The sequence below is a fragment of the Podarcis cretensis genome (assembly GCF_951804945.1).
Source record: "Podarcis cretensis genome assembly, chromosome: 10".
NCBI classification, from domain to species: domain Eukaryota; kingdom Metazoa; phylum Chordata; class Lepidosauria; order Squamata; family Lacertidae; genus Podarcis; species Podarcis cretensis.
In genome coordinates, this window is record NC_137179.1 from 72389165 (window position 1) to 72404057 (window position 14893).

The 14893-nt window shown below is 42.1% G+C and overlaps 1 protein-coding gene across 18 annotated transcripts in view; it reads right to left on the minus strand.

Moving 5' to 3' along the window:
* The window catches only part of MAGI2 (membrane associated guanylate kinase, WW and PDZ domain containing 2), a 618641-nt gene that overhangs the window by 83966 nt on the left and 519782 nt on the right, over positions 1-14893 (minus strand). For 17 of the 18 annotated variants that reach the window (XM_079993549.1, XM_079993547.1, XM_079993552.1 and 14 more), the window contains 2 exons: positions 10271-10302; positions 8221-8410 (listed from right to left, as the gene is read on the minus strand). In XM_079993549.1, the coding sequence (XP_079849675.1) occupies positions 8221-8410; positions 10271-10302 (222 nt within the window). The remainder of the gene's footprint in view (positions 1-8220; positions 8411-10270; positions 10303-14893) is intronic. The other variant, XM_079993548.1, reaches the window with a different exon arrangement.

A 14893-nucleotide genomic window follows, 5' to 3' on the forward strand; every position in this document is an offset into this window, starting at 1 on the left:
GAGAAAAACATTTCTTATTATATTGATTATTGTCTGATATGCATATTTTGTAAACAAACAGAATATGAAATCTGGGAGGGAAATGACTGAATAGTTGTTACAGAGTTGGTCTATTCTGCTCAGCCTTTTTGGAAAAAAAGAACTCCCTATATTATTTCTTTTTTTAAAAAAAATAAAGAAATCAGGCCACATGATATTATTAGATCCAGCACAACAAGTGCTGAAATGAAGGTTATTGCTAGTATGAGAAAACTATCAGAGGCCAGATCACATGGAAGTTCAAACCACCATTCAGCAGTGGAGCCGATGCACTGTAGGGATGACCCATCAAGACTAGAGAAGGCAATCAATGGATTCTACATCCAGAGTAGAAGCAGCTTCCCAGTGGGGTGGAGACACAGCACTAGTTTTTTATATTATTTATTATAGTTTCCTAGCAGTGGCATTGCTGATAAGCCTTCACTGCGTTGACCTCCCTGCTGCTTTGTTCCTCTCCCTCCTATTGGGTGAGCCTCTTCTGATCCATAGGAAGAAGAAGCCAACTCTCATGCCTTCCCCTTCTTTCCAGTATCAGTCCAATCTTTGCCACAGGATACTGTCATCCTAGGTACACTTCTACACAGACATACACCGTGAGGATTCACTCCTATGAATGCTACATTGAACACAGTGGGACTTGCAGCTGTAGGACTGTATACTTTTAGAAGATAATAAATTATGATGGCTGGTTTATGTTTCATTCCTTCAGTTACACGGTGAAATTCCCATTGCATCGCTTCTCAGATAAAAGCCTTCTAATTGTCTAACTGCAAATGTAACTTGTGCAACTTTTTGTAAATGTGTGCCGGGTTGAAGAGAAGCTGATTGCTACGTCTTTAATACAGCCATCAGTCGCAGAGCTGACACTTTCTATTAGCGTAACTCCTCTGGGGCCGCCTTGCCAGCCAGCAATCAAAACCACTTCTCATCCACAGCACTTTCTCTAATGCTGATATTTTCATAATCTCATCTGGAAATGCTTTTGGATACATTGTCAGCTTCTATAACCAACAAAAACATTTTGCCATGACGAGTAACTCTTTCTGCCAAGATGAGCCGCACAAGGAAAAGTTTAATCTTTGCTGCTTACATTTTCCTCTCCATTTGATACACATTCCCTGTGATGCCAGGAGGGTTAATTCTTATTTTAAATTCATAAAATGTATGAACTATCACATCTCCTAGATCTGGAGAAAGAAGTGTAAATACGTATTTTGTGTGCATGCATGCAGGAAATGGGACCAATAGCTTATGATCCTTGAATATACTTTACGGCAGGGATGTGGGACTGAAGGTTTCTGGATCACAACTCTCGCCGTCCCTGCCTGTTGGCCATGCCAGATGGGACCGATGGCCACAAGTTCCCTAGCCTATGATGTCCTCAGAATAGTTTGAGAAATATACGATATGTTTTGTATTATCCAACATCTAAATGTGCTTTTAAAAAGTGGGCAGGAAGAAGCTCTAGTTACATTTCCCCCCAGAATGAAGGCAATTTTACTGAATGGCTGACAAAAAAGGCCGCTCTAAACATTAGTTTTTAGCATGTCATTTAGGGGAGGTGGGTGGGAGGTGGATATGCACAGACTGCAAAGTTGCCATAGAAGCTCACAGGAGCCCCCAAAGCAAATAATGGTTATTCTGCCAGTGAAACGTTACATAACATGGGTGCTCTACTTGACACTCACAGCCAAGAAAGAGATTGTGGCCACTCTAACATGCAGTTGAGGGACCAGAGCCTATATTTAGTCCACTGGAAACAGTATTGTGTGAAATACTAAATTTGGAAACAGAGTTCTGATTCCTCCTCTTGTCAACGGGGGAAAACTATTCCATAGTAACATTCTTCTCCATTCATGGCAGGGTTTCGGTAGGGCTTGCTGAAACCAGTAAGTGTGTGTAACTATGCAAAATTGCAGCTACAGAGATGAGGAGGGAAGAATTTTGGCAAGTTTACTAAACTGAGAATATTGCCCATTTGCAGTCTGAACATCTTCTAAACCTTATTTTTAATCAAAGCTCTAACTTCTTTGTATCTTCTCATCACCCTCTTGTAAAAATAAATTATTGTGTTTTGGACCATTTTAAAAACTGTTTTAGCTGTTTTTAATGGTATGTTTGTAAATCACCTTGAGATATATGTAAAGGGCAACTTGTTAATTATATTGCACACAAATTGCCTACAGCATACCAGAGAAAATACATATGATATGTGCTAATTTGATTGTTATGAAGCAGACAATACAATGGGAAACCATGTAGCTGCTTCCTCCATGGGGATCAGAAGGAGAGTGTAGCTTCCACAATAAGGGCAAAGACGACCCCCATATATATTCCTACAGGGGTTCTGATCTGGTCCTAGGTTCTTAGAAATGCCACGAAGGGGACAAAGCAGGGATTTCACACTTCTTATATTTCAACTGTAGCTAATAATGAGTGTAGTGGATGCCAGGTGACTTTCGAACCACAGGCTAGGCAGCCACAGTGAATTCTGCCACCACCTTGTGACTCCACAGACGCTGATGCTTCTATGAAGTGCACAGGTAAATGTGCATAGGGAATCTATGCACACTTACCTTGGAGTAAGTCTCATTGAACTCAGTGGGGCTTACATGTATAGAATAACTCTGCTTGCTAACTCATAAGTTGTCCTGCCCATCATTTTGGCTAGAATGGGCTTAGGGAGCACTGTAATGACTTAACATTCTCCTTTATTTAACACTCTCCTTCAAAGAGATATACTACAGATGCTCTTCAGCCAATCTTCCTGATTGCATATATACTTAATTAATTCTCAAATTATCTCCTGCAGCTTTAGATCCGAAGACAGAAAATATGAAGTATGCATTAAAATGCAGGAGCAAGTCATTTACAGAAAAAGCTATTAATAAATCTCAGGCTGTAAATGTTTAGGGTTATTAATTCTGCCCTTTTTCGTACTAGGGAAATCTGCGTATAGGAGATCTCTTTCAAGTAAACTTGAAATGAGTCTTACATCTTTTGCAACCTTGTATATACTAATCAACACTACAAAGTAAGAAACTCTCTGACTGGGTTTTTATAATACCCAGAAGTTCAGGAATATTTGTAGCCTCTTTCATCACACTAACAAGCATTACAAGGATTTTCAATAATAAGCATTTTAGGCTGTATACCTATACCAACTAACCTGGGAATAATTGCTATTGAACTCAGTGGGACTTACTTCTGAGTAGACATATGTAGGGTTATGCTGTTAGAGTGATATTTTTTAGTTCGTGTGTGTGTGTGTGTGTGTGTGTGTGTGTGTGTAGTTAAAGCTGAATATCTCATGGTTCACATTTTAAGTTTCAGCAGCATCTTGTTTTCCTGTTTAATGGCACTTGCATGTCATCCATCAGCCTTGGATTGCAATTTGAACTGCTTCTGATTATGTATATGTATTTGTATATACATACATTAAACACAAATTGTAACCTCACAAGCACCGTAACCTCAGAAACACAAAGCTGCCTAATGGTTTTGTGTTATGGAAAACACAAAGGATATTCCATTGTGTACTTCAGAATTTTCTGTGGATTTCTGACAACTTTATACTTCGGTGCATGATTGATGTCTTAATATAGAAAGCTTCAGGGAAACTCTCACTTTAAATCCAGCAGCCAATTTTCAAAGCAGAAAAATAACTGAGGGAAGAAAGGGAGGACTGGTGTAGCATCTCAAGCACGTTTTATGCAAAATCGAATGAAAAATAAAACCACTCTCCCCCAAACCCCCTTTTGCTCATTTAATATCACCTCTAGAATTTCCCTTAGTTTAGCAAGCAATACAGCTCATTTCACTAGAAAGATGCATGTTCTGCTCTCACTGGGAAAAAGGTCTTGGAATCTAAGCAATATCAGCATAAAAAAATATGCTAACGATGACCATGGGCTGCTGAACTTATAACATTCTTCCACAGGACTATATGGGTGAGAGGAAATTTCCATTGGCCAACATTCAAGGAAGTAATGCAGCAAGCCTTATAATGACCCTCCCATCTCCTCAGTATAAAGAGCACCTTGGATTGCACCCTAAAGGGAAAATGAAGTTGAGAAAAGGAATGAAAAAGACTCAAGTGCATTCACTCGAGCTCAGGTGCACATTTCAAGAGAATCACTAAAAACAGACTGCACCCAATTGTTGCCCTTCTGCTGGTGCAAAGCCCTTTCTGCTAGCAGAAGGCTGTTTTGAAACTTTGCATAAGAGAGTTGCATGAGAAAAGGGTGCTCCCATCCAAAGTGGAAATTCTGCTGGCGTATGATGTTATGCAACATATTGGGCTAATTATTCTGCAGATCCCCTGCCAGTCTAATTGCTGCAGCATACCACGGACTGGTTGGGGTTTCAAATTGATGTTGAATGTTCCCAGGGCACTTTTCTGTATTGTCTTGCTCAGGAAGCTGATTACACCCAATAAAACAGGCAATCTAGTTAATATATTAAGACAGTATAACGCAGCCACAAGAAATCGAAACAATGCATTGTAGCAATGTGAAGAAGGGCATATGGTGGTGTAGTCTTAAGGCTTGCTTGGCCAATGGAACCCTTGATTAAGGCTTTCTGCAATGTTTGTGTTTGTTCTTAATGCTTCCTTTATTATACAAGAACATAAAGCCCTGCTTGATCAGATCCACGGTCCATCTAGTCCAGCATTTTGTTCTCTCAGGGGCTAACTAGATGCCTATGGGGTGCCTGTAAGCAGGACATGAGCACAATAACACACAACATTGATTTTTTTGTGCTAAACAGTTTGCTTCAAAACCATCTATGGCCATAGTGGGGAATCTGTGGCCCTCCAGATGTTGCTGGACTACAACTCCCACTATCGCTGACCACGCTGGCTGTGGCTGATGGGAGTTGGAGTCCAACACTATAAGGAGGGTCAATGGTCTCCAGAGAGAATTTGCTACTCATTCCTAAAATGAATCACAGTTCACGCAAACAGTCACGTTAGTGTTATGAGCAGACTGACAAGAAGTCAGGTGTGTGAATTGCATAAATTTTAACGTAAGAGGTTAAGGTTGTTTCATTTCCAGATGAAGCAAAATTATATTAGTGAGCAGCCTCTGTAAGCTCACCAAAGTGTTGGTGCTGGCCTTTAAAGCCCTAAATGGCTTTGGTACTGTAGACCTGAAGGAGAATCTCCATCCCTGGACACAGAGGTCCAGTTCCAAAAGTCTTCTGGCAGTTCCCTCACTGCAAGAACTGAACTTACAGGGAACCAGTGGTGCCCACCCAGTGGAAAGCCCTGCTATCAGATGTCAAACTGATTTGCCCCAGCCACTCTGTATGGCTTCCAACATAATAAAAATACAGCAAACATCAAACACTGAAAACTTCCTGATACCAGGCTGCCTTCAGATGTCTTCAGAAATTTGTGTAGTTGCTTATCTGTTTGACATCTGCTGGGAGGGCGTTCCACAGGGCGGTGGCCACTATTGAGAAGGCCCTCTGCCTGGTTCCCTGTAATTTCACTTCTCTCATTGAGGAAACCACTAAAAGACCCTCGGAACTGGGCCTCAGTTTCCGGGCTAAACGATGGGGGTGCAGATGTTCTTTCAGGTATACAGGAACATTTGGGATCCACTGTCACAGTTTTTAATATAGGCTACAAGGTTCAAAATTTATTTAACTTTAACTTTTGCTTAACTTGAAGGTTTGGAATGACATTTAGGCCAAAATATGAATTAAATATGACCCTTACAAATTACTTGATATTAGGTAATCCTCTGAAAATATATTCTTTGTCCCAGGCTGAAGATTATAATCCAGGTGTCAGCAAACTTTTTCAGCAGGGGGCTGGTCCACTGTCCCTCAGACCTTGCGGGGGACAGGACTATATTTTTTTGGGGGGGGGCTATGCCCTACAAATAACCCAGAGATACATTTTAAATAAAAGGGCACATTCTACTCATGTAAAGACACGCTGATTCCCGGACCACCCACGGGCCAGATTTAGAAGGTGATTGGGCCGGATCTGGCCTTAGTTGCCTACCCATGTTATAATCTCTTCTACTGATTGATGCCTTCTTTAATTCTTCTTTATCTCTCAAGTCTTTTTTTTATTAACCAGATAGAAGTTAATCTTTACTCTGCACTTTTCGACACTGTCTATAGTAGTTTTATTCAAGAGCCTCCCTGCTGAATAACAAGTGCAAGACTCTGTGAAAATATTTCATTTACTGTTGAGCGACTCCCATATGGGGAGCAATTATTGGGAAAAGGACTGCCCTGTCTTTAAAGTGTTAGATCAAGTCAAGTATCTTTTAAGCAAAGATGCTGAGTTTCAAAAAGTGCTTGCTAAACAGGTCCTCCCGTCACTCCTTCTGACAACCATTCCCAGAAGGGAGTTCGCTGGGGAATAACCTTTCAGCACCACATCCACATTCTGCCACTAAAGCAATAGATGTACCAAGGGGAAAAGGCAAGTAAAAAATCAATCCAAGCTTGTTTTCCAAAAATGGGTTTGAATAGGGTCATTACTAATTCCATTCCAGGTTTCTTGGTCCACATTTGTAAACAGGCCCAAATGAAGGTAATTCTGAGAAACACCATGGCTGAAGCCCACAAAGATTACAGCTAATGTATTTACTGTAATGTTGGGAGAATCTCTTGTACAGTAGTGTAAAGGTAAAGGGACCCCTGACCATTAGGGTCCAGTCATGGCTGACTCTGGGGTTGCGGTGCTCATCTCACTTTACTGGCTGAGGGAGCCAGTATACAGCTTCTGGGTCATGTGGCCAGCATGACTAAGCCGCTTCTGGCGAACCAGAGCAGCGCATGGAAACACCGTTTACCTTCCTGCTGGAGCGGTACCTATTGCAAACTGCTAGGTTGGCAGGAGCAGGGACTGAGCAACGGGAGCTCACCCCATTGCGGGGATTTGCAGTTCGAAAGCACCTCCGGGTGCAAGTAGATAAATAGGGACCGCTTACCAGCGGGAAGGTAAACGGCGTTTCCGTGTGCGGCTCTGGCTCGCCAGAGCAGCGATGTCACGCTGGCCACGTGACCCGGAAGTGTCTCCGGACAGCGCTGGCCCCTGGCCTCTTGAGTGAGATGGGCGCACAACCCCAGAGTCTGTCAAGACTGGCCCGTATGGGCAGGGGTACCTTTACCTTTACCTTTACCTTTAGGTTGGCAGGAGCAGGGACTGAGCAACGGGAGCTCACCCCATTGCGGGGATTTGAACCGCCAACCTTCTGATCGGCAAGTCCTAGGCTCTGTGGTTTAACCCACAGTGCCACCTGCATCCCGTACAGTAGTGTAGTGTTGTGTAATGCGGTGTCTGAGGAAGCTGTGCGCTTCCTCATAGGAGGCAAACACTAGGAGCCTTAAGTATGAACAAGACTATGAGTACATTCAGGCATAACACTAAGCCACAGTTTAGCACTATGTCCAAATAGCACTCTGTCTGTCTCTCACACACATAAAGGAGTGAGAATATGACTTCCTATTCTAGCAGAAAGCTCTTTGTATGCATGGGCCTCTCTTTCGCACCCACAAAGCTCCCCAATCCACAAAAACTCATTTGCTCATTTCTTTCATCCTGACTCAGCCATTGTTTCATCTAATTTGGTCCTGGGAGACCAGCAGCTATAAATATGACACCCTACTGTAAGATGCGGGAAGACACTTTATAATATCCATAAAAACGTGCAGGTCTTATTTTCAATACAGCGTTCTGAGAGGACTGCAAATACACCAGGGAAAATAGATGTAAGTTTTCAAGCACTTTCATTGTGAAATATAACAAAGGTTGCATTGTAAAAATAACTTGACATTCATTGTTCTGCATTGTTGGGCGGGAGAGTCAGAGCAGGTAACCTAAACAAAATGCCAATTTACACGCAAGCAAATGATTACAGGCACCAACCAAAAGCAGTTATGGCTTTTGCAAAGCTCCCATCTATTTATATTGCAATTAATCAGTAGAGAAATAGATGGAACACACTCTCAAATGGAGGCAAATTTAGGATAAATGTATGAAGGCACTCATGGCAGTGGTTTTTTTTTTTTGTAACATCTACACTAATTGGATTTATTATTTGGTTTGCTTTGAGTTATGGCAAGCAGTGCCACTGTGCCAGCTTTGGAACGTGTATAAGGCAATGTTTAAAGTTTCCGAGTGCTCTGTGGAGGGGGACCATATTTGTCACTTACGCCTACTTTCATAAATAGCTCGTGATTTCTCATACAGCTCATATGGGTCTGGTTTCCTTGGGTCAAAGGCCTCTGTTGAATCAGGAAAAGAACTCCTGTGAAGGGCAGGCGGAAAGGGGATGTTCTGTGGGATAGCTGGAGCAGATAAACTTGTCTGTGGACTGCCTTGATTCTCCCATCGTTCCATCATCTATAATAAATAACAGACAGCAGAAAACAAAGGTTTAGACTGAACACCTGCAGGCGAGGGCGACGTCTTGTTTATACAAAACTGTACAATGCCCACGCGGTTCATAGCTTGCATTCTGTACCTACTCAGAAATCAGCCCCATTGGGTTTCACGGGCTCACGCTCAAGTACATATGTATAGGTTTGCAGCCTTGAGCGTTTTATCAATAATGAATGTGATTATTACAAGGTAAAGCACGGTTTGTATTTTATCTTTGTCCTGTGGTCTCAGTCAGCAATACCACAGCCACCAGCACTTTTTTAAAAGAAGCGTGTTTTGCATCAGTGGGGATTTGGGCGGTGATTTGCTGAGGAATTTCATCTGTAGCTGGCAGAAGCAGCTTGGGTTGGTTCTCTTTCCCTGCCCTCCCCATCAAGAGTCTCCAAAAGCAGGAATTGATGTATTTGCAGAGTACATGGTAGCTAGTACTATGTAAAACAGGAGTGGGGAAGCTTTTCCATCATGAGGGCCACATTCCCCAGTGAAGAATATAAATAATTTTACTCCTTTTTCCATTTCTTATTCCCTTCGAGAGAAATACAACAGAAATATGTTGCATTCACCATGTGAAAAGTAGCTAGACTATTGACTGTTGAATATTCTATAGGAGGCCTGTGCTTAGTTGACACATCAGAAATGCTTGAAGATCTTTGTCAACAAGTTGAAGACAGGGATGAAACCACTGCCAGCTGATAGGCTTTTATTTCTCATTCTCTCTCTCGTTCTGCTTCCCTTTTCCCAATAGTGACCAGTGTGGTGGGGCAGAGCCACAAACTGCCCTCCTGACACCGCCATTGCTGCTATTTGGCCTCTGGCTGGCCTTAGCCCATGTCTGTTGCCTGGCCTTCAGAAGGTTGCCCAAGAGGAGAACATGGCCCTTTGGCTGAAATTGGGGTTTCTGCCCTGAACCTCCTTGGCTCGAGTTTTCCCGCAGGTCTGAAATGTTGTTGCCTAGCTTAGATAACAAATACCTGCCTGCAGCCAGGCCACAAGGCAGCCAGGATCTAATATAATCTACTTACCTTTGGCTAATCCTATTGAGAAATGCTTTGTGAATTATGCTGAACAGACTGGTGGAAGCAAGGAGGATTAGACGTTAGGAAGAAATACTAATTAGCTAGCTGTTTTTGCAGAGAGTTTTGAAGCATGGTGGTTCCAGGTCAAAACACAGGAACAAAGGTTACAATATAATCCTAAAAATGCTGTTCTGTAGGTAATCCCCACTAAATTCAAAAAGGCTTACTTCCATGTTGTGACCACTCTGCAAACTTGCTTGAAATGAGGACGGTATAAAATCCTGAAGAGGTAAGATGTGCTGTGTGATCTTAAGCATATGCTTTCAAAAGAAAGCCCCATCCAGTCCTATGGGGTTTATTTCCAGGTGTTTATGGTTAGAAAGGCATTCTGATAAATAACCACATAATACACAATCCAGCTGAAGTAAATAGTATTGCTCTCAATCTTGATGTTAATTTGATGTTCCCACTCAGTAGCTATAATGGGAGGGAAATTTTCAGGGAAATTTTGTGGATGTGTTGGGAAGAGTAACAAGGCTTTGGGTCCTGAATAAACATGGCTGCCCCCAGCAGCACAAGCTTGGGAATCCTCTGTTTTAGAGCCGGGGGGGGGGGGGGCTCTGGTATCACAGGTGGCATCCCATTCATGGACCTCCCTCTTCGCTGAGGGAATGGCACTTGGGCTATAGGACTGCCACTTGAAGCACCCAGTTAATTCTCTCCCACTGAAACTGAATGCACTCAAAAGCAATAACTAGCACATAATCACATGTCATAATGCAAAGACTTTGAGAAGAAAACTTACAGGTTTTGGAGTCTTCCATGGTGAAAAGAATCCTAAAGAAAGGAAAAGAAAAGAAAACATCAGTGCATCTTTGTTTTATTTTTATTATGCAGACTGGACAACAATAGACCTCTTTGTTGTTTGTTCAAATGTGCAATTTTTATTAATGTTGATGAGAGCATACAATATTCCCTGACGGGAGATAGGAAGTGCCTAGGAGATTAATCTGAACATCCAAGGTCACCTTAACTTCTATTCAGTGGAGTCAAAAATACATTTGACATTATCTTTAGAAAGAGCATGGTCAGGCACAATTTTCCAAAATTCAATTCACTGCTTGCTCAAGTTGTTCTGGGACCTAGAGAGTGGATTTCAAGGTACTCAGCAGAGTACCACTGAACACAGCTGACAACTCAGAATAGCTACAATACTTTACTATAACATAAAACATATTACATTATATTTAAATTATGTCATTAAGCAACACTGCCAAATAAATCAAGGAATAAGTCATTTTTTTCTGCAAAAATAATCCTGCAATTATTCCTTCTCCTAATAAACTTCTTATCTTCTTATGAACACCAAAAACTTCAAACTCAACTTGTAGAAATATGGCTTGTTTATTGGAGAATGGAACAAGAAATATATTGATAATTAATATTGATACGAACATATCTAAATGTTTTAGGGAGGTTATAAAATGAATAAAGAAAAGACCTATTGTTGTTTACTTCGGTAACAGAACACAATGAAAAGAATTGCTTTATATGTGGCTTCTATGTTAAAAACAAGTTTCAGGCAGTAAGTACATGAAAGGTGGAAGGCTTTTTTCTTGGAAAAGTGTCTGACTTTATGCATACTTATTTTTGAAGGTCCAGAAACATTTGTCCAAAGACTGTGGACTCAGCTATACGGCTGCAAATAAAACGTTTTAAGGGTGTTTAAATTTCAATATACAATGTGACACTAGATGACGATGGTGAGCCTTATGGAAAATTCAATGTATTTTTTAAAACGCTTTTTAAAAAAGAAGCATTTTCAGAATGCTTTTTTATATAGGTATAGATTCCACCTAAGTCCCCCCCCCCTTTTTCAGGATTTGTGTTACTAGAAAACAATGCCTTGATAAATTTTAATTCTTTCTAGTATGTTATGGGAACTATGACTTGGACTGGAAGTTTTGCTCCATTCACAGACAGTGTGCTCGTTCCTGGAAGGAGAATTAAGTTCACCTAGGGGACCTTTCTGTGAGCAGCAGAAGTCTATGTAAGCGTGGTGTTGGGGATTTGTGTAGGAAAGCACTTTCTGCTCACAGAATGAAAAGTTAGGATCCAAGCCTCTGCTGTGATATTTAATCAATACACTAAAGATGTCTACACTTGATCTAAACATTAAGAGTAAGAAGTTGGGCCTTGAAGCAAAACGGGACAGTGTGGAATCCTTCTACTGATGGTTCCCCTGACTTCACTCCATGCCCACCCATCCAGCAGTCCGTCAGCATTCCACACTCACTGAGAATGTGCAGTTCTTACTGGCCTGTTTTGAGTCCCCTGCCCATTTTGGGTTTTCACTCCATTATGGATTGCTGGTGTGTGTGTGTGTGTGTGTGTCTGTGTGTGTGTGTGTGTGTGTGTGTGTAGACTTACAGCTACATTAAAATCTGTGACTTTTCCACCGATATTTATGACCAGCCATTTCTACCATCCATATTGACATTTTAAAATAGTTTCCCAGTGTGAGCCAGGAAATGACCTATCTAGACAATTAAATGTTTCTTTCTACTGTTTTTCTACCTATACTTCATCCCCCCTCCCTCCTCAGTCAGTATTTCTGGGACTGTTCGGGTATTTTTCCTTCCTTCTTAGGCTTTTTTTGGGGGGGGTACCTAATATTTCCTTTTTTGCGTGTTGGTGGCACCATTTTTGTTGCAGCTCTGTCATTATGGGATATGGGGTGACTGCCTAGGAGCCACTCGTATGCTGTGTTGGATTCCATGATCCAAGAAAGGCTGGTTATATGAATGTAAGAATAAATGAATGAATGAAGATTTGAACTGGAAACAGAGAGAATGATTTTATATCAAATATTCAATAACATTCTGTGGTATTTAAAAGAATGGCTAATGTTCCTTGCTTGTAAAAGGAAAATGTAATTATAACAGTATTCTCATTCCATGGTGTGACGCTAACCTCAACAGGAGCGTTCCAGAATCCATCAAATTCCATGACTCTGTTAGAGTGGGCCTTCTCACTAAGTCCCCCACCCCTGTAGTACAAAGTAGCCATGTTCAGTCCAAACCTCACCCAGGGAATGGGAGAACATTGGTGATATACCATCAATTGAAACAACCATTCATCTCTATGATCAGATTGCTGGGGTAACTAGGATAGGGCTTTTATGACAAAGCATGCTCACATATCACCAATGGCAAGAGAACACATTTTAATCACAATAAAGTTACCAGTTGGGAGAGCAAATATGCTCTCTGGCAGCACCTATGGTAACTGCCCATCAATGAATAAGACCCCACTCATTGTCTCCCTTGGTATACCAGGCAGTTTCATTCCTGTGGCAAACGGCTTTGAATTTTTCCCAGCAGGAGATTCTGGAAGAATCCATTGGTGGATTCTGGCTGTGCACAGTGACCTTCAGCCATGTGTTATATCTCCTTTGGAGAGAGGTTCATCTCACAAGGAAACTCAGAGGATTCAGTAAAGCAATGTCACCCTTGGTTTCGGCTATATTAAATATCCATGTAGATCAGTCTGACCCTGTCCTTAGCAATTACTCCATAGGCCTTGAACCTGAAGCACTGGCCAAGAACCAATCATTCCTTACTGATCTGAAAGAGGGTGTTGCTCTGCTTTGCAGGCTCCTCATAGCCCTGGAACCACCACAGCCTGACAGTGTGACCAGTCACTTTCTTCCTCCAACTTTCATTTTCAACTTTTATTTTCAGAGTGCAAATGCTGTGTCCCAGCAGCAGAGACCAGGAAACAAAGCTGACAAGCCGTTCTGTTCCATCTGGAACAGTTTTATTTGTTCTATAATTGTAACTGTTTTATCTGTATAATTGTTTATTACATTGTTATAATCCACCATGGGACTTTAAGATGAAGAGCGGGTAAAAAACACCACCCTTATAAATAAGTAAACAAAACAAAACAGCCCCTGTAGCTTCAGGGACTCAGCTCTGAAATGGCTGCATTTATCCTGATTCTCCACTTTTGGGATGCGTTTATAAGATACATTTGCATAACAGTTATGTACATTTAAATAGAGAAACACGAAGCTACAAATACTAGCAAACTAAAATGATTGTGTATCCCACTATACCTGGGACACCAGAAAGGCTGTGACGTTGAGGAGGACAGGATCAACAGCAGATAGACTCAGACACACTTTCAGCCCAGCAAGAAAAGCTCTACATGGCAGCCACCTCCCAAACATCTAGCTAACCATGGAAGCTACAGCAGCAGGTGCTGCTGTGAGCTTTGCTGTACCTGCTGGTTTTACCCTGTATAAGATTTTATCCTTTTACAGCCCAATTTTTGTGTGTACAGTAATTGTTTTCCAGCTTCTCTTGTAAGCCACCCGGAAAAATTGTATTACTGAGCAAGAGGAAAATGTCAATAATAAATATAGTGGAGCAAAAATAAAATAAAAACAAATGGTTCAGTTCCACAGAGGTCAACGTCAAAACCCACACTGATCTTACTAAAGATAGACTCCACCCCAAATGGCATTCCTTGTTAATTGAATTAACAATTGCCACCTGAAGCATGAAGCTATTCTTCTTTTCAGTATTCAAAAATAGCCTCTGCAGGAGTGCCAAAGATAGAATGGGATATTTTAATAAGTACACACAGGTAACTTTTCTGAAAACAGGCTGATTAAAAAGATGGGTAATGCAATTATATAGGGACGCGGGTGGTGCTGTGGGTTAAACCACAGAGCCTAGGACTTGCTGATCAGTAGGTCGGCGCTTCAATTCCCCGTGACAGGGTGAGCTCCTGTTGCTCGGTCCCTGCTCCTGCCAACCTAGCAGTTTGAAAGTATGAAGTGCAAGTAGATAAATAGGTATCACTCCTGCGGGAAGGTAAACGGTGTTTCCGTGCACTGCTCTGGATCGCCAGAAGCGGCTTAGTCATGCTGGCCACATGACCCGGAAGCTGTACGCTGGCTCCCTTGGCCAGTAAAGCGAGATGAGCGCCGCAACCCCAGAGTCATCCGCGACTGGACCTAATGGTCAGGGGTCCCTTTACCTTTAATGCAATTATACAGAGACAAGGGGGGGGGAGTGTCACTCTGTGAACTGCCCCTGCTCCATGTTCAGGATACTCCATTCCATACCCATGAGAACAACTGGTGGGGAGGGGCGGCGCCATGGACCTGGCCTCCCACCAGCAGTATTGCTGTCATGCTCTGAGATGGCACAGGGCAGGGAGGTGGTCAGGTGATCCCAAAGCACTCCTGCCTCACTGTCACCCTGCCCCTGTCCCTGCCCCACCCTGGAACCCAGCAGGGCTGCCACTGCCCAAAGGCCACGCAGGAGCTTCCTTCACTGGGCTATTTGGGAATTAGACCCTCTTAAGTGTGTTTTTTAAACCCCAATTTTTTTTCTATACTAGGGAAGCACACTTC